The sequence below is a fragment of the Aplysia californica genome, unplaced genomic scaffold (genome assembly GCF_000002075.1).
Source record: "Aplysia californica isolate F4 #8 unplaced genomic scaffold, AplCal3.0 scaffold00484, whole genome shotgun sequence".
NCBI classification, from domain to species: domain Eukaryota; kingdom Metazoa; phylum Mollusca; class Gastropoda; order Aplysiida; family Aplysiidae; genus Aplysia; species Aplysia californica.
In genome coordinates this window covers 529550-550014 of record NW_004797754.1, presented here as the reverse complement: position 1 = coordinate 550014, position 20465 = coordinate 529550, and the positions used below count along the sequence as shown (strand labels likewise).

Here is a 20465-nt window from a genome sequence, read left to right as displayed (position 1 = left end):
GGTCAGAGTTGCCTTTTTAAGGGGATCCGGGGTTCTTTTGATAACCCATATTCAAAAAGCACCCACTGAGGATAGGAACCAGGACATCCTCTATCATAGCACGAAACGATATCAACGTATTAACTGGACACCTGTGGTATGGGTTAGAGCTCCAATCAACACTGTAAAGGGATTTGAAATAACAAGTGTCTCGATAGTCAAGAAAACTCAATATACAAACACACTAAAGTTATAGATGTAACTTCCTCCCCAACCCCCGCATATTGATGACTCCCAAAAGGGTGATGTGCACTTTTGTCCATGATCAACTGCACTAACGTTGAGCCCCACTTGTGTTTGATATGGCGCTAAACTTGTAGAAAAACTACTACAACAACAACAACAACCACAACATGCAAATCGCATTTAACCCGTACCACAACCTCTCTTGCCTTCCCAGACAGTGCTGCACATAGTGATCAGCAAGGACAACGTAGACGCCGCCAGCTTTCTTTTGTCGCACGCCTCCGAGTTACGCAGAAGCGGCGGTGGCACGCTACTTGAGGAACTGTTCCAGGCGTGCGCGACGGGCGAGCGTTTCCGCGACACCGTCATGATGGGCCAGCTGCCACTGTCGGTGGCCGCACTCACGCTCAACCTGGATATGGTCACGCTCCTACTCGACTACGGCGCGCAGCTGCACGCGCAGAACGCGCTGGGCGACACGGTACTCCACTCTCTCGTTCGCTACGCCGGCGTGCACAGCGACCAGCGCGCCAGCGTTCTGGAAATGCTGAGAAGCCTGCACGACACGCTGGCGCCGCGGAACTTCTCGCGAGACATGTCGCGGCTGTCGCGCCGCGCAGGAGAGGATAAGAAGCGCGACCCGCTGGAAGTATGGCTCCTTGAAAACGATGCCGGGCAGACGCCGCTCAAGCTCGCCGCCGTGCTCGGCGAGGCGGATATTTTCGCCGCCATCTTCGCCCTCGACGGAGTGTACAGCCAGCTGGACGAGCACGATGGCGTCTTCGACATCCATCTCTGTGACATCACGGAGATCGACACGGTGGCCCAGCACAAGTGGGGGCGACTGGTAGCCCACCCAACGACAGCACACACTCGGCCCAGAAAGCCAGAGAAGAAGAAACTAAAGAACGGGCAGGTGGCGCCTGTAGGGGGACCTGGCGACCTTACCCCCGCCACGCCCTCATCGGTGGAGGTGATGGACGGTAAAGAGGAGACACCATCACCCGACGCAGAGCCCTCTGTGGGATGCTGTGCCTCCCAAGCGCGGGAGGGGACAACTCCGCACAGACGTGAAGCCGTGCTAGAGATCATCTGCACAATCAGCGTACGGCAGGCCTTCGGGCTGCTCAGGGTGGACGTGGTCCGGGACACCATCAAAGCCAAGTGGGCCGCCTACCGGCCCTTCTTCTACCTATGGATGTTCCTGCATCTCTGTCTCATGACGCTCCTCACCACGTACGCCGTGTACAAGACCAAAGTCATCAACGTTGAAGTGTATGACAATGACAACAACATCATAACCACCACCACTAACAGCAGCGTGAGCACAACGGCGGGCCCCACATCCGTGACGCAGCAGCTCACGCCGGCGCTCGTCAGCGCCCAGGAGGAAAACTTAGTGCAGGCCACGGCCTGGCTCTCTATCTGCTTCGGCGGCGTCTATCTGGCTCTCGAGGCCGTGCGCTCCTTCTACATGCGCCAGGCCTGGCACTTTCGCCTCATCCACCACAACGGACTGTACCGGCTGACCCTGGTCCTCTTCTCCCTCAGCCTCATCGCAGACAGCTGCTGGTTCCTCTCGGCGCCGCCCGACAACAACTACTTCCTCATCCTTGCTCTCCTACTCGGCTGGTGGTTCATGACCTTCGCCCTCAGAGTGCACAAAAAGTTCTCCTTTTTCACTGTCATGTTCCAGAAGGTTCTTCTCGGCGACATGTTCCGCTTCTCGCTGCTCATCATGCTGGAGCTTCTCTCCTTCTCTGTAGCCATGCACGTGACCTACCTGAACTCACTGCCCATTCCCGACGGCTTTAGGAACCTGGGCGTCACAGTCATGACTATGTTCAAGCTCATGCTCGGACTGACGGATATAGAGATCCTCTACGACGCTCGCCACCCCTGGATGGCAGTCACTCTCTTCGTCCTCTTCGTTCTGTTCACCTACGTCCTACTCATTAACTCACTGATCGCCATGATGTCACAGACATGCGCACTCGTCTCAGAAGACCGAAACAGCCAATGGGAACTGCAGACGCTGTCTGTCGTCCTGCTACTGGAGAGTTTGCTCCCCTCTTGCTGCCGCCACTGCCCAGGAGAGCCCAAAAAAGTCTTGCGGTACGACATCAAGAAGAAAAAGAAGGTGGAAGACCAGAGGTATTTCCGATCTGTCACCTCAATTCAGACACAATACTCCGACGGCCACGCTATTGTCAAGAGAATTCAAATGATCAGTACTCTAGGGTTCGATGACCATAGCATGCAACACGCATCTCCAATGGAAAATTTCGGACTACTCGCCACTCAAATGGGGACCACTGGACCATTTACTTCTCAAATGGCACCATACAAACGAACAGCCAGTCCTATAAGACAGACAAACACATTGGCAAGACTTCGGTACCAACGCCTCCACAGTCTTCTCAAAATTAACAATTTGCTCAAACAGAATAATCCATTACCTTTCAAGTCAACAAACTTACAAAAGCCGAACAACCCTGAAAGCCCCAACACTCATATCTTGACAACAATCAAAGACGAAAGAGAAGAGGAGCGCAATGTTGAAAAGAATACTAGCAGAGAGAACGGATCTGTCACAAAATCCCCAAGTCAGACTAGAAGAAGACATAACAGTGAGCTCAGAAGCAAAAAGATACAAACAGACAGCGCTCCCCCTGAGCCCCTGTCCAAGTCTCTGCCAGACGGAGACATGCGCAAACAGCTGGAAGAGGCGCGTTCGGCTCAGCCTGTTGTCCACTTTCTCACCATTCCCGACATCACTGCAGGACCTACCAACACCAACAGCCAGCCCGTCCAAGGGCTTAATGGTCAACCATTGCACCTACAAAACGGCAAACTGGTACACTTACAAAACGGTCAACCGGCGCACTTACAAAACGGTCAACCGGTGCACTTACAAAATGACCACCAATGGCAAATTCAAAATGGCCAGTTGGTTCAAAATCAAAACGGCCAACAAATGCTCATACAAAACATACAACCTGTGCAAAATGCTCCAAGCATCGGTAACCTTCCGCTCCAGTTGCAAAATGGCCTTCCATACATTTCCTCCCAGCCTGGCTATGTTCTTACCAACACCCAAGCAATGGGGGGATCTGACCCGACCGTTAACTCAGCCCCACCCAGCCCCGTCCTGGGCCACTTTGTCCACGGGCCGGTATACGGGCAGCCGGTCACCTTCAGACCCCAGTCTATACACTCCGCGCCCCCAACAGACCGCAGTCCACTGGGAACAACCACTCCAAACATCACTGACCGCTATCTATTAGTGCCGCCCAAGTTTGGGCCGAGCGCACGAGTGCGGACCATTTCTGACGGAATCCTCTACGACCCAGGCCGGGGTGACAACTTAGAGCAGCGCAGAGATCACAGCCACACCAGAGTGCACTTCAGAGATCTCGATATCAATGACGTCAAAGCCGATACTTAAGAGGCTTCTTTTTTTTTTTTTCAATTAGCCTATTAAGAGTTTTACACGGCACTTCCATAACAATGAAGTCACAGCCGTGCTGAAGATTACAGATGTTACTAGAGAGTACCATATAAAGAAAAGGACAGGAGATAGATGGTTAGTTTATTGTTTTCGTGAGAGTTTTACGGCATTTGCACCACAATTAGGTTATATAAGTGCCAAAGACTGTAAGTAACAAACACAAAAAAGGAGGAGAGATGAAGGCGATAAATGTTTGATAGGTCAGAAGGGGCAAACCATAACATAGCGGATGTCATACTTGAGAGGGGACAAGACAAGGTAAACATTACAGAGCCGATCAAAACCTCTTCTCAGTGAACACCAAAAAAAAAAAAAAAAGCCACATGAGCTTCCCTGGTGCCTGGATTATAAATTAATAGTATTGCCGTATGGGGTAAATGTCCTTTTCAATACTGAACAATACTGAAAGCAGATCTTTGAACCAATGCCCAACCCTTAGTTTTCTTCGTTTAAGTTTTTGCTGAACTTCCAGCACATACAGGTCATATAAGTGCCAAAGACAAGAGGAGTTACAAGAGAGTAACATACAAAGTAAAGAAGGAAAGGGTGATAGATGTTAATATGAAAGAAGAAGCAAACCACACCAGAAATAACAGGCGTCCCTTTTAATACTGAACAATGCCAAAAGCGGATTTCACAATTAACGTTCATCCCTGACATTAGGATTGAAGGAAGTGGGAGGACAGGCGTAAAAATCCCCAAAGAACACGAATTCAAGAATGCTCTGTTAAGAAGACCAGAGTTCGATTCCTGTGAACGGAGAATTATTATAGAGTATCTCTGGAGATTTTTCTTTTTTTGCCGGGACGTTGTATCCCTCTCAGTTTTGGTTGACCCTGACAGGCAATGTTTAAGCCCTACTCCAAAATGTTCTAAATTGTGTCCATGGGGCGTCAAACCCCTCTACAGGAAAACACTAAAACAGTCAGTCTTAGTGCTATGGAAGACAAGGACGAATAGACGAAAATCAAAAGGGGCAGAGGAAAGAAGTTGGATCTACTAACATCACCCTCCAAATATCCTTGACCAAAGTATTAGTTATTTAGTTTTAGTAGAAGTTTTACGGCGCTCGCAACTGAATAAGGTTATATGAGCGCCAGAAGATAAACGGTGTTACAAGAGAGTAACGAACAGAAAAAAAGGAGAAGGGGAGATAAGGACGATAGACGTTTGATAGGAAAGAAGAAGGGGAGATAAGGACGATAGACGTTTGATAGGAAAGAAGAAGGGGAGATAAGGACGATAGATGTTTGATAGGAAAGAAGAAGGGGAGATAAGGACGATAGATGTTTGATAGGAAAGAAGAAGGGGAGATAAGGACGATAGATGTTTGATAGGAAAGAAGAAGGGGAGATAAGGACGATAGATGTTTGATAGGAAAGAAGAAGGGGAGATAAGGACGATAGATGTTTGATAGGAAAGAAGAAGCAGACCACACCAGGGCACCGACCAACCACCCACGCCCAAAGTATCCCCGTAAACTACAAAACCTGAACACAATAACACACTGGGTTTTTTCTCTTTGCTCTAAATTGTCGCACTAATGACAAATTTTGACACCTCTCCACTTCAAGGTAACCATGACATTGCATGTTCGCTGTAAGTTCATTTTGCTTTCTCTCATTATCATTTTCTTAGGGGTGAGGGAAAATTATTTGTTTAAGCTTTAACAAATCATTACTTCTTAGTTGAGCAATCTGTATTTCACACATGTTTTTTTCTTAGCTTGAGTCGATTTGCATTTTTGTGCTAGTCTCAGTTGTATATCTTTGCTTGAGTCCATTCATATGATCTCATCTTCAGTAAAATATATGGAAGAAACGTCCTGTGGTATTGGGTTAGGCACTGCCACTCTGCATGACAACCACCACATTTCTACAAGGAAATAGACGAAATAGACCACTAATAGACAGACTGAAAAATAGATCATAGATAAGACTTAAAAGAAAGCAATCTAGATGGATAAGTAAAGAGACAAACAGACTTATTAAAAAGACGACCTGCAACTGAGAGACAGAAAAGAAGATAATAGATATATTTTTTACAAGGAAATAGATTGATAGGTAAAAAGACAAACAATGGATTAGAAAGAAGACCACTGACAAATAAAAACTGGGAAAGAGACTGTCACATTGGAAATCAGACAAATCAGGGCACTGCAAGGCAGAAAACCTTTTTTTATAGTTTTAGTAAGAGTTTAAAGGAACTTGACTTACAACACAATAAGATCAGATAAGAGCCAAATATTAGAGGTGTTACAAGAGAGTAACAAAGACCTCCCCCCCCCCCCCAAAAAAAAAAAAAAGAAATAGGAGAGATAAAGACAATAGACGTTTGATAGGAAAGAAGGAACAAACCACACCAGAGCACCCGTCAACCACCCACAGAATAGAAAGCTGTATTTGTACTGCTAACTCAACTGACCATGACAATCACAAACACAATCATATTTATTAGTTTCATTTTATCCATGCCATTGTTCGAGTCTTTCACAAACTCATTGTCTTTCGATGACATCTATTTTTCTGTGTAATTAACTTAATATCTTTTGTATACTTTGCTGTCACAATGAAGAATACAACGGGCTTCTTTTGTCCCTGCATGCACATTACTATCTATAGCTTTCGCTGGGTTTTTTTTCTTATGAAATGGCGGATCAAGCGTGCTTGTCTGCTTGTGAGTGTTTGTGTGTGCATGTGTGTGCGTGAGTGTGTGTGTGTGTGTGCGTGAGTGTGTGTGTGTGTGTGTGTGCGTGTGTGTGTGTGTATGTGTGTGTGTGTGTGTGTGACCACATGCACAGTCAAAAGTATGTCAGCCCATGTGTCGGAGTGTTTTAGCATGTGCACATGTACCCACACAGCTGTGCTTGAAGAGGAAAAGATGGCATCAGACGGAAAGCAAAATCGTGTTCAAATGTAGCTTATGATAGAAAACACAAGCGAGTTAAAAGAGATCACGGCGTCACATTTCGCCCGATTCTGTTACTTTTAGTTAGCGTGACTCAGCAGCCCGCCGGAGCTCCCCGGCTCGGGGTCACGGGGTTAATGAGCCCTGAAGCGACTTTGCTGGTGTCGGTCAGGAAGTTCGCATTTTTGACTATGTTTAAAACGATATAACTTCTTCCCCATCCGACATAGCAAACCATTACGCGGATGTACTAAAAGCTCAATGTCTTGAGATTTATTCTGCGTTAGAATGGTTAATTTCTGTGCCTTAGTTTTTGTTCTAGACAAGTGTTATTAAAGTACCCAATTTGTCCTATTTTAGTTACAAACTTATGAATAAATGATTGTTAATTTTAAAAAGGCTGACCAAATCTCTCCAAAATCTGTGTTAAACTGACTACGAATATCATGTCTTTTACCATAAGAAATCTTAAATCTCTGCGAGTAGTAATAGTCAAGTTATAAGAGAAGAAAGATGCACATCTGCATTTTTTAACTAAAGACGATCAGCGTTAGCTCTTATTTTACTATCAAACAAGAGAAAGTTACTCTGCGTTTGTTCATTAATCATGCTGTGTCTGTGGCAGCCTGCATACAACTAAAAAGATATAATATAAGCGATTAAAAACCCCACAAAACCGTGTAAATACATGAATAGAGATAAACTTCTTGTATGGAATAAAAATAATGACAGCTAAAACATTCATTCTTAGTTTTTGTCTTAGTTTTTGTGTAGGAAATATGCGCGGTCACAATTATGAATGTAAAGAAATCAGTCACATTGTCAGTTATTACAAATGGTCATAGAAACGGAAAAAAAGCTAGAAAAATCTGGTGCTGATTCAGTGTCCCTGGAAAGCTAGAAATTATTCTTATAACCCAATTATGAGAAGTCATCCCTATTATTCAGTCAACTTACGAAACCTAGACTTAGCGTTTTAAGAAAAGTAAGGAATTTCTGGAGTGTAACAGATACTGTTCGTGTATTAGATCTACGTTGAAGATGTATTCTAGCACTAAAATCGATTTGTGCTTTTCATAGAGAAATGGTAAATTTTATAAACTTTCGAGAAAATATGCGAATATTCACGATTATATTAGACACATATAGTTGTATTTGGAGAAATTACTTCATAGCGAATTGTGTGCCCGATGGATAAAATTGCAAAATTACAGCCTTCTATTATATGCGCAGATACCATCTTTTCTGAGTATCTGCACCAATGCTATGTCGTTCATGTTCCAAAAGTTCGACAGATTTTGACGAGGCCTTTTTGTTATATTGATTTTTTTTCATCCATGCTAATCAAAAAAAAATTACAATTTAGCATTGCCGACTCCAGCGCGTCTAACGAAATAACCAGACAAGTTACAACGTCCGTTCTTTTTTGAGTCTCAAGAGCAGAGATGCGTGCTTTGGGTGCACTAAATGAGAATTACATAAATACAAGGATACACCTTAAATTGTACGTTGAAAAGTACCAAAAATTAAGTCTGCCCAGACAGAGCGGCGACAGGGAGCTGACCCTCGTGACCCCGACGTGATAAGGCCCCTGGTGGGGAACCCCCCGCGGCAACTAAAATTCCACTGCCGGTGCGCCGTGAGATGGACATCATCACCTAACGTCATTTTTATGCAAGTGAAAAGAAAGACCCACAAACAGAAACATCTGAGAAACAGATAGCAATGAATTAGGTGATACCAATGGTGCCCTCCAGTGACTAACAGCCAACAATCTGCTAGATTAATTAATTGAGACTGCTCTCCCAATCCTGATTTGTATCGCAGGACACAGTACGAGGGGAAGTCAAAAAGGAATGCAAGTCTGTTTATAACTTAAAGAAACAAGAAAGCAGTTGCAACTATCAAAGGGGTGCATCTGAGGATCACATTTCTATTTCTCAACATAGTCTCCATCTCTTTCATATAGCCACTGTCTACTTTTTAATAAAAACCAATTATAACAGATTCGTAGAACTGTGCGGGTCGGTCTTTGAGCCAATTTTTTACAGCAGGCTTGATTTTTTTTCATTGTTTCCAGTGTTTACTTCTAAATGCTTCTTTCATTGGACCAAAACAGTGAAAATCTGTAAGAGCCAAATCAGGAGAATAAGCTGGGTGTGGTAGTGTTATCCATCCACAACCAGGTGATTGCCTCCCTTGTTCAAACATTCGTTTGCGGGCAGGCGTTATCATGACCAAAAATCATTCCATGCTCATACGTGACCTGACTCTTCAAATACTCGCTTTCTGTCCTTTCAGAGTTTTAATTTAGGCTTCCAGTAGCTAGTTCATCACGTGAAGTTTGCCAGTCAGCCCTTATAAATTCTTCTGTTTTTGCCTTGTTGATGGTGTTCACAGGGCTTGCAGGGTGATCGAGTCGATGCTTGTCACACAAGCCCACAGACCACACCTCTTCTTCTTCTTCTATTCTATTGCTCAAACATCTGAACCACCTAATATATAATGCTGAAATTTAGAACTTGGTCCTTGTAAACATGTTGAAGTCGCTTACGGATGTTACTGCCTGTTTCTCCTACTAAAACAAGAAATTCAACCACAGGTCTTCGCCTCTGACCGACCTATGAAGGGGCAGCTATTTTAACGAGACATCATTCATGCAAATATTGGAGAAAATGGTATTTCAACATACAGTTTTTGTTCAAAAGTACATGCGCAAGTATTTGTGAGCTGAATGGCATAAAACCTGGAGCTAAATTGTGTCAAATAGCTAACAACTTGCAATATTTTTTGACTCCCTCTCGTATTCTGAGGTGTTTTCATTAGTAAAACCTGCCCGCTTTTATTTTATTTGTACAAGACAAACTTGTTCAGTTAGATGAGTTTAGTTTAAGTAAGAGCTTTAAGGCACTTGAAACACAAAGAAGCCATATGAGTTTTTGTTTTAGCAAGTGTTTTACAGAACTTGCAAACAATTAGGTCATATAAGTGCTGAAGATGATACATGTTACCAATGAGTTACAAAAACAAAAACGAAGGAGGAGAGATAGAGATGATAGATGTTTGATAGTTAAGAAGAAGCAAACCACAAAAGAGCACCCACCAACCACCCACTAAGTCATATCAGTTCCAAAGATCAGAGGTGTATCTAGTGAGTAACATAGAAACACAAAAAGAAGGAGAGATAAGGACGATAGACGTTTGATAGGAAAGAAGGAGCAAACCACACCACAGCACCCACCAACCACCCACAGACCAACTTGACAAAAATGATCAACACTGCCAATTAAATATGGCCAATGGCCAATGCCATGCAAACTGCTGTGGAGGCTGCCAGTCAAGTATGCCTGGCACGATCCCAAACAAAAAATTAGCAACAACAGCAACAAAAACTAACACAGCAACAAAAACAACTAACACAGCAACAAAAACAACTCACTTGTGAAGTTGACCTTTTCAGAGCCCGAGGTCAACGCCAGGTAACTCTCGCCCTTCAGCGAGTACTGAGAGAAGCTGACCACAGCCCGGCGGTCGGCCGGCAGAGCGTTGGCCACATTGTAGGTACACATGAAGCTCCCTTGGTTCTTCAGGTACAGCGGGGATGTCACAGGCAGGACCCAGCTGTCTGTGAGATTCTGTTGGCAAGCTGGAAACAAGGGTAAAGAAAAACAAACCAAAAAAACCCATAAGAAACCAAAATTACGCCTTCATAAATCAGGTAGCTGATAAGAATGGTTGCAAAAGTTAAGTTTTAGTTTAATAAGTGTTTGAACGAAATTGCAACACAAACAGGTCATACAAGTGCCAAAGATGACCTGTGTTACTAACTAAAGAGTAACATGCAAAGAGAAGAAAGAGCAGTGGTAAGGAAGATAGATATTAGATGTTTGAAGGGGAAGAAGCAAACCGCACCAAAGCACCCGTCAACCACCAACGGTTGCAAATGTATATCATTCCCATAAACACAAGTCTGATAATTTCGAACGTGGAGTAGTTGGTACTTACATATACAGTACTACTGGTACAAACAATGAGGATAAAAAGCTACTATCTGTGTGATTGTGTGTGTGTGTGACTGAGTTGACGAGCGCGTGCTGGTATTTTCCATGAAGCAAATTTTTCTTTGTGAAGACAAAAAATATTTCTATCTTTTACCCAAGGAAAGGAGGTGGACAAAAGACATTTTAAAAATGTCTATCTATGAATTTAACGCCCTTTGGGACATAGATAATAGATGAAAGGACAAATAAATAGATACCTTATAGCAAACAAAGGGTGATAGACTGTAAATGTCTCACTCCCTGATCAATAAAATACCGATTGTTTGGGAAACTGGCTCCTTCACCTGAACCCTTATGGTAGTTTTCAAATTTTCTTTTTTTGGCTCTACATCTTTTATCTCTTTTTAAAAACACATTTCTGTGTGGATGTTGCAGAAAAACGTTGATTAAAGGCCAAAAAAATTGTAAATTTCCAGTTTTTAAGGACATTCAAGGTTTGGGAGTCAACATACTTTGGCAGCCATTTACTCTCTAATTTTACCTCTCAGACCAGGAGACCCCCCCACCTCCTTCAATGGCAATTATCTTGATTTCTACTCAAGATAGGTGGGTATCTTTTTTTTTGCCAAATGCAATAAAATACCGATCGTTTGGTAAACTGGCTCCTTCATCTGCACCCTTATGGTAGTTTTCAAATTTTCTTTTTTTGGATCTACATCTTTTATCTCTTTTTAAAGTTTCCAAGGAAGAATACAAGGCTAGCAGCTGATTAAGGGCTCATACACTCACTAATAAACTGGCAAGATCTTTCACTGTTTATAGCTAGGTACCAATTCCCACCCTTGCAAGTGAGGAAAATTTGTGTAAAAAGCCTTTATAAGGATACCAATAACTCCAAATACCCAAAACTTGATGAGTGCCTGATTTTGCTGTGTCTTGACACATTTATGCCTGACTTTAGGAACTTATCATCATTACACCATACAGCAGAGATTTTCATGCTGAAAGAAAATTTGCATTTTTATCATAATTACACTCGTTTACTCATGAAGAAGCTGTCTAAACAGATGTAGGACAGGGAAGTAGGAGCAAACCACACCCACCATCTACTCACAAAAAGGGCAGGCTAGGCGCAGTCGGAGCAAACTTTTAATTCCCTTGGCCAATAAGTTAGTAAATAAACATTTAATTTCAAATGAAAAAAATCTTGAACAGTTCTTTAAAACAAAAAATTATTCAAAGAGTTAACAAAGGGACAGCAACAATGTAGACTTACAAGTGCCACCCTTCTACCATGCACAGAAAATATTTACGAGTTCAACGGGTATTAAGGGTAAGCAGAATATGCTCAATTGAGACCACAATCACGCAATAACCTACTTCCAAAAGTAAAGTCAAAGGATCCTGACGACTTGGTGTCATTCTCTCCAACATAGAACTCTATAGTCATCACAGTACTGAAGGTCACAGCAACTTGGGAGAGCACTGAGAATAAAACGGAGAAAAAAGTTTTTCTAAAAAGACAAAAGAGGTTCATTACAGTTAGTTATAAATGTTTTACACCCCTATTAATCATAATAATAATAATAAATAGCATTTGTATAGCGCATATACCCACCACTCGACAACAAACACTATACTGTTACCCTAACAGACCACAGAACACTCAGAAACATTCTCAGTTTCCCAGGAAGAATACAAGGCTAGCAGCTGATTAACTCACTCGCTACGCCGAGCTGTGGGGGGCGGCGTGGCTAAAGTGCCGTCAGTACGCTAAGCCGCCCCCGGCGGCTCGAGAACCGATCTTCAATTTTAGCTTGGTTTCCATTCCAATCCACATATATCCATGTTAAAATAAAGGTCATAATATAATGTTGACTTCCAGGTCCAGCATTTCCACTGAAAATCGGAAATTTAGATTCAGTTTTGAAACGCGATTTCGTAGTTTTTTCGACTTTGTTTTATAGCCCGGACACCAGTCTTAGTAATTTTACACAACAAAGTCTATCATTATTTTGCCTACTAAAGAAATGTAGGACTCTTTTTTATAATATTGATACGATTGGGCTCATATTGCCAATGCAATGTTATTGAGAAATCAATATTTTTGAGTGCTAGATCTAGGTCTAGATCTAAATTGTCAAAATATTTTTTTTCTCCCCAAAATCACCACTTTTTGATGAAATTACACAAAAAGTGCCACTCAAGACATGTATAGGTTTATTCCAAATGCAATTCCGAATGCAATTCCGAATAATTCCATATAAGATACGAGTGGGTTTTTTTCTGTTTGTGATCGTTTTTTCAAGATTATAATTTTTTTTTTTCAATATCGGATGTTATGTTCAAATTGTACAAATATTATGGAATGTAGGTAAATAACTGCAAACTTTTCAATGTTTTTCCAGTTCTATATTCATTTATGGCTATTTTGATGTATCATTTGACTAGGTGCAAACATATTTTTTGAGTTTCACCAAAGATTTTTTTATTTTTTATTTTCAAATTTTATCCGCATCCAATCAAAATTGTGTTGCATAATCGTCTCTTACAGGAACCAAAGTTGAAAAATACATAAATGAACATTACAGATGTATTCTACAAACCATACTGAAAATATTGGTATATAATATGTTGATATTTATTTGAATTTGTGGCCCCAAAGACCTTTTAACTGCCCACTAGTCATCATCTCATTCGCCCTCCCGAAAAAAAATTCGTCCACAAGCCGAAAATAATACGTAGCGAACGAGTTAAGCGCGCTCATACACTAATAAACTGGCAAGATCTTTCACTGTTTATAGCTAGGTACCAATTCCCACCCTTGCAAGTGAGGAAAATTTGTGTAAAGAGCCTTTCCCAAGGACACGTCCGGCCCCTGAGAGGATTCGAACCCATGACCTTACGGTTACGAGTCTGATAGCCTGACCACAAGGCCACTGACCCCACTACGGACATAGTATATAGGTTTATCGAGAAAGGAGGCAGCCTGTTTCGACCCTCTCTGTCAGGGCAAATCCCAGCAGTGTAAGAAACTACTCCCCAGATGGAACACTGATACACTCCTTGAAATATCTTCCTAACTTGGAAATCACACTCACATTCTTATTTATGAGTGCACTGGAAAGAGCTCTACACCACACCATAACCTCTTCATACATGACAAACAGAGGCTGCTTTCTTTAACCCACCGCAGTAATCTCTGCTCGAGGCTCAGAGGACTCTTTTTTATATGATTAAGTGAAGGATGATGTCAGGTGGATTAGGGGGAAACAACTAAATATTATACCAAAGTCAATCACCAGTACCTCCCCTTTTGCACTTCCCTAGGCACAACTTAAACTAAAGCCACAGCAAGTGAAAGGCAGGCACACAGAGTGTTGAGGATCAATGGTTTTGGCAAATAGTCATGGATAAATAGCATTGTGAGTGGTGAATATTGAACAGAGAATATTGTTGATGGACATCTAGGTAAGGGAAAAAATATCATTCACACACAAAATTAAAAAAGCATGAACAGTGAGTGACTTCATCATGGGTCTAACCTCAGAATTCTAAAAAAAGGAGAAACTTTCCGTGTGATCGCGACAGCAGACCATTTTCGCGAAACACCCATTATTACTACACTGTTTAACCCTAGAATGCAGAAATAAAAACCATCAATTTATCAAAGCAAGGTTATTTAATACCAATTTGAGGGTTTGAAAGATGATTTCAAGTAAAAGAGTCACTTACCAAACATTTACAATCTTGACTATGTTCAGAAAGTGGTGGCACATGAGAAGTACCCAAGTTTAGCGGAGGACATGGCGGCAGCGGAAATCCGCTAAATAGCGGAATGTTGAGACCCATGCTTCATGCAGCAAAGAGTCGATGAAATTTCACTTCCTCAAAACCGTACAGCACTACATACCAATTTGATCCTTGATGGTCAGAAGTTTGTTCTTCTCCTCTTTTGGACCATCATAGATGACAAAGGAATCATTCGTGCCCATCGTCATGATCACATCTTTAAGAACAAAGGTTGTAAACTTGGCGGGGTCTGAACTTGGTCTGGTGATTGTGAAGACACATGTATCACCGGCTGTAGCATTTTTAGGTAGCTGGACACTGTCTGTTTCGTTGAAGCTTTGATGAGGACAGTCTGCGTGCACTGAAACACAAATTATAAAATTCAGACAACGATTCGAGAGGGGGGAAAAGGTTTTGTTACGATCAAAAGCTAAGTCAGTAAAATAATTCTTATATTTACAAGCACAAAGGACAGAGCACCCTGCACGATACAAACAGGGAAATACAAAGACAGGAAAGTAGGTTCAATGGCTACAGTACAGAAAAACGAAGAAAAGGTTTTAGTTTTAGAAAGAGGCACTTGCAACACAAATAGATAATATGAGTGCAAAAGATTAGAGGTGTTACTATAAAGTAACAAACATAGAAAAGAAATAGGAGAGGTAGGGACGAAAGATGCTGGATAGAAAAGAAAAATCAAACCACATCAGGGCACCGGCCAACCACCCACATGAAGAAAGGTATAAATATATATATGTCTGAGCACCAACTTTCCTTGTCCGCTTTTCCTCCACCAGGGTGGATAGTGCACCTCTTTCTGGTTTACAATGTGATTGGGTGGTTGATGGGTGTTCTGATGCGGTTTGCTCCTTCGTTCCTATCAAACATTTATTTCTTTTATCTCTCCTCCTTATTTTCTTTGTATGTTAATCTCTCGCAACATCTCTAATCTTGTGGATTTATATGACCTGTTTGTGTTCCGAGTGCCGTAAAACTCTTACTAAAAATGGAGTGTCTATTTACTTCTCCAAAACACACAGGGGGGCACTGTTAAATGGCTCCTTGATCAAGTTCGAGAAAAGACAAAAGTAAAACAGAAACCCTACTGACGAGAGCATGAAAATTTTTTTTTTCAGTTGTAAGTGTTGTTGATTCCCCATTAACACAATTATTAGATCATTTAGGAGGAGGGCTTCTACCCTGCCTATTAGTGCCAATCTGAACTGAGAGGGATACAATATCCCCGGAGAAAGATTGAGATAATTAAAAATCCTTCCCGCTCGGGAATCAAATCTCCCGACTGCATAATAGGCAAAGTGCCTTATCACTACATCACAGACACCTGTCAAGGACATAAAAGCCAACTCCTGTTGTCAGTGTGTTCATCTCTTAGGATTTGTGTGCACATCTGCCACATAAACTTCCTATAAGAGGGTGATTAAACTCTTATCTTTTCATGATAAGGGGGTTGTTTACAAAATACGAGACAGCTACAATCCCATTTTCGCATTTATCGTCCACCACCATAAAGATAATTCTCTTTTTTTAAGGTCCCAGTTGCCTCCCCAATCCAGCAAGTAAAAGGGTAAGCAGTATCTGGGCCCTGACTTTTGAGTAAAAAGAAAAAAAGAAAACAGACTACCGTGTAATAACCCTTTAGAAATGGGAAAATTCTGGCATAAAGGATGAGTTCAAAGTTCTTTTCAACCCTTTACGCTAATTTAAGAGAGGGAGGGGGGGGGAGGGGAGCTGACTACGATATCCGTCTCTGATAGGTCCAACTCAATGTGGCTCGCTGAAAACTCCGTAAATTACCAAAATCTCGTAACTCCCTCCAGAAAAAAAAAAGGCTGCCCAATAACAGAAGGAAAGACTACTGAAAGATACAGCAGACAGTGGATGGAAGCAGGACTTGATTCAACACACAAATAACAATAAATTACCCCCTTTAACAACCTTTTCATTTTGAACCGAAGGAATTCCATTTAAAAACTGCAAAGATGTACCCAAAAAAATTGGCTTATTTATAACTCCAAACTATCTAACAATCTCCTACCTCTGCTTTTCTCACAGCACTGCACGGTGTATCACAATATAACATTACATTAGAAACAGATCAACAACAGGCAGTGGGCAAAAAGAGACTAGAAGGGCAAAAAACATGTATTCATAGTCAGAGGAAGTGTGCACAATGGTTAGGAGAGCTCAATATCACCTTTCCAGCTGCACAAAAACAATTCAAATCAAGGGCAGATTAGCGCTAATGCTCCCACCATCAAAGTGCTCTAAATACATACAAGTAATAGGTAGGTTCAGTCTGATTTGGAAAAAAGCTTAAAAATTATTCTGATCAAATGTACAAGAAACAAAATATGAAAATGCTTTATCTATATGTCTGAAAATACAGTCAAACCTGTCCACGATGACCACCTGTCCTCACTCAGGGAGACAAGTAGAAAGTAGTCATCTTGCACAGTGCCATTATAATGTCATTTTTAAAAGGGGATGCGGGAGGTGGGAAGGGGTCATTTATACAGATGATTGCCTTGGGCAAATGGCTGTAAGAGCACATTCAACTGTAGACTATATAAGGCCTTCCATGAGGTCCCATTTGTACATTTTCGGAATAGTATTTATTGTGAAAAATGATTACCTGCACGGTTTGACTGGTAATTTCAAGAACAAGTGGTCAGGTCATTTAACTAACCGCTCTGTAATCATGCGGTCGATCAAGGTTTAAGCACATAAATATTGTCTGTTTCATAGCGCAACAGACTCAATATATAATCTGCTCAACTTACCCATTCCTAGCAGGAAGGCTGTCAGAGCAGCCACCAAAAAAACCACTTGGTTCATCGTCTTCAAGAAGTTTCAGCAAAGAATAAGAACCTGACGAAGGTGGAAAAACACTTGTAAGTAATAGTAGTAATAGATTCTATTTTGCAGTATCCAAGATAAACCCAAGGACACTCAAGCTTTGGTTGGAAGTCACCAAACTGTGGTCGCCATATATTCTCTCTCACTTGACAACATGCGATCCCTCCACCTTCATTTGCAAACATCTCGACTTTTGTTAAACTTTAAGATAGATACAAACGTTTTTTATCAGAAGCAAGACAAATGTGAGGCAGCATGGTGAAATCAGGCGCTCATCAGAATAATTAAGCAAAGAAACTGACTTTTTCCCACTGGTTCGGTGATTTTTATTGAAATTTTGCTTTTACGCGTAACACCTATATTTATTAAAAAACCCATTTCAGTGCGTATTATATTGGAAAACGTTGATTAAAGGCACAAAAAATGTGAATTGTCATTTTCCACTAACTAGTAACTTTAAGGCTTTGTGAATAACCCAACTTTGGCGACCGTTTTAACACTAATTTTACCTCTGAAACCAGGCGACCCCCACCTCATTAAATCACAAATATCTCAACATGTACTCAGGATAAATGGGTAATTCCTTCATCAAAAGAAAGGCAAATGAACAAGCTTTAAGGCAATACCAACAACTCCACATGCCCAAAAATTAACGAGTGCCTGATTCCACCACGCCATGACACAAATTTATATATAAACAAGCTTTAATTAAGATGATACCAATAACTCTACGTGCCCAAAAATTGATGCATGCCTGATTCCACCATGTCGTGACACATATTATTATTTGCTTGCAAAACTTGTGAGAAATTTCGAATCTTGCCCCGGTGGCGGCCAAAGAGTACTCTTATCGATTTCGGGACCATCAAGGGATCTATAACATGCGCAACTTGCAAACGGGACCTCCGAGATTTTTCACCTTAGTTCGAGAAGACTAGGGGTAGATCTTTCCTACCAGAAGATCAGGGGTGTGGCTGAAAAGACAGCAGTAAGGAGCCAAAGAGTAGCATTAGAAAAGCTGCAGAAAGAACCAATAGTCCAGAGGAGGGGGCAAAGGGGGTGGGGCAGAAAGAGAAGACGAAAGCAGACGACAGAACAGTGTTATAGAGCAGGAAAGGATGTGAAAGGGGAAGATTTCATAGGAAAAACATTTCCTGCCGCTATCCGGATTCAAACCCGGGACCTATTGAATGAGAGGCGGCAAACACCTTAACCTCTAGGCAACAAAAGAAGATGGGAAGTATCATATTGGTGGCAGGAGCAGTCTTTACGTCAATGTCAAGGCTAGGATTAGAAAAGTAAAGCAATGGAAGCACTTCAACCGTTGCTGTTGCAGTCTGTCCTGTCTTGTCAGAAAAAATAAAGCGTATTTGGTTTAACATCCCTATCGACACACTAAGCCTAGAATCTAAGTGCGTAGCAATTATCGGGCTTTAGACCAATCAGGGGGGAGGGGGGGTTAGACCAATCCGGGTATTTCAGGAGGGAGTGTCTATACGCACGCAACTGAGTGTGCCAACACATTTTTTGCTATACACGAACGCAGTTGCCAGCACCAATTAATTTTTTGCTATAAGCACGCAATACTGTGCACCAATATATTTTTTTTGCTATATGCACGCAATTGCTAGCAAGGTATCATATTTTGCTATACACGCCAATTCCGTACCGTAAGGCCAAAAATTCTCAAAGTGCTACCAAGATATTGTACTTGTCTGCGCCGTGGTGGGCCCGCTTTGCCGCTTAGAGCATGACGGGTTATGTCACTAGGGGATGTGAGGTTGGTTTCATCATCGACTGCTTTGGGGGGGGGGGGGGGGGGAAGTGTGTGTGTGTGTGTGTGTGTGTGTGTGTGTGTGTGTGTGTGTGTGTGTGTACAGTAGAACACGCCAGCAGCGGCACCCGCTACAGTGGGACCATCCCTACAGCGGGACCTTACCGGAATCCTCCTTTTTTTCTCTATATAAACTCAATTACCTGTGCTCGGATTTAGCGTGGCAAAGAAAGGCCCGAACTCGGATACAGTGGGAGAGATCGAGAAAGCTCTATCTGGGGGGATGGGGGGAGGGGGGGCTGAAAGCGGGCTCCAAACAGGCAGTTAGCGGTGCAGCGTTGAGATTGGCCAGTCCAGTGATGAGTGAGGTGGGGCAGGCGGCAGAGAGCTGGTGCAGAGAGACACGATACGTGAGCCACTCCAAAAGTGATGTGCCGTGCGTAGCTTAAAGGCTCAGTATATGAGAGCATATAGACCATAGCCCTAGGCCTAGGCTAGGCCAAAAAGTAAAAGAAGAGGAGAGCGTGTAGTGTGTGATTCCCAATACATTTTCAACAGCTGGTGAGGGAAGTGTGATCCGTCATAACCTTTACAAGCTCCGCTGACAACTCATGCACAAATTGTGTGTGAGGTGACCGGTCACTGTTTTGTTTACCAAATCAGTAACAACGTAATGTTGAAATAGACGCTGACATGAACTTGCATCGCTCGTTCTCCGAGTGGTGGCGACCTGTGTGTTTGTTTTACCATGGCACTCGGTCTTCATCATCTTACTTACATAATGTTTCATTTATTTTACAAGCCCTTGCACAGAATCAGCAACAAAAAGAAAGCTTACCAAAAAAAACATCAAAACAACGGAAAAAACCCTTCTTACACAACCCATCCCTCTTTTTCAAAAGAAAACAAAAACCCTTTTGAATTAGCCCTCCGGCAGTCTAAAGTCTGAGATCAGCCCCGCTTTGTACCTGAGAAGAGAATGATGTTTATTTGCCTTGCTTTCGAATTTTTTAAATATCCATTTATCTTGGATACAAGACAAGATATTGGCGATTGAAAAAGTGGGAGTTGCCTGGTTTCAGAGGTAAAATTAGAAGGAAATTGGCCACCAAAGTTGAGTTATCCTTAGCTTGAAAGTCGGTTGAAACTGAAAAGGTGCATCTTTTGTACAGTGGAGTCCACTTATAACGAATCCTGAAATAACGAGAAGTCTGTTATAAAGACACTTTTCTAAAACCCCATTTTCCCCCTTCTTTACCTTCTTTGTCAATAAAATACTGCTATAGCGCAATCAGACAAACACGCGAGTCGGTTATAACGGAATATAGCTGCTGCTGTGCACAGCGCATAGGGGCCGTTCAAATATAATCTTACGCCT

The 20465-nt window shown here is 42.2% G+C and overlaps 2 protein-coding genes across 2 annotated transcripts in view; one reads left to right on the top strand and one right to left on the bottom strand.

The window, feature by feature from the left end:
• Positions 1–20465, bottom strand: part of LOC101847603 (cubilin) — a gene marked incomplete at its 3' end in the record, with an annotated part of 77567 nt that overhangs the window by 45086 nt on the left and 12016 nt on the right. Inside the window, 4 exon segments of the mRNA XM_013086594.2 lie at positions 10083–10289; positions 12025–12129; positions 14558–14797; positions 17238–17325. Of these exon segments, the coding sequence (XP_012942048.1) occupies positions 10083–10289; positions 12025–12129; positions 14558–14797; positions 17238–17292 (607 nt within the window).
• On the top strand, positions 445–4849 carry LOC101846237 (the record flags this gene model as incomplete). The annotated part of the gene is given in 1 exon segment (XM_005105661.3): positions 445–4849. A coding segment is annotated over 1 exon segment (3229 nt), but the record flags the coding sequence as incomplete, so codon positions are not given.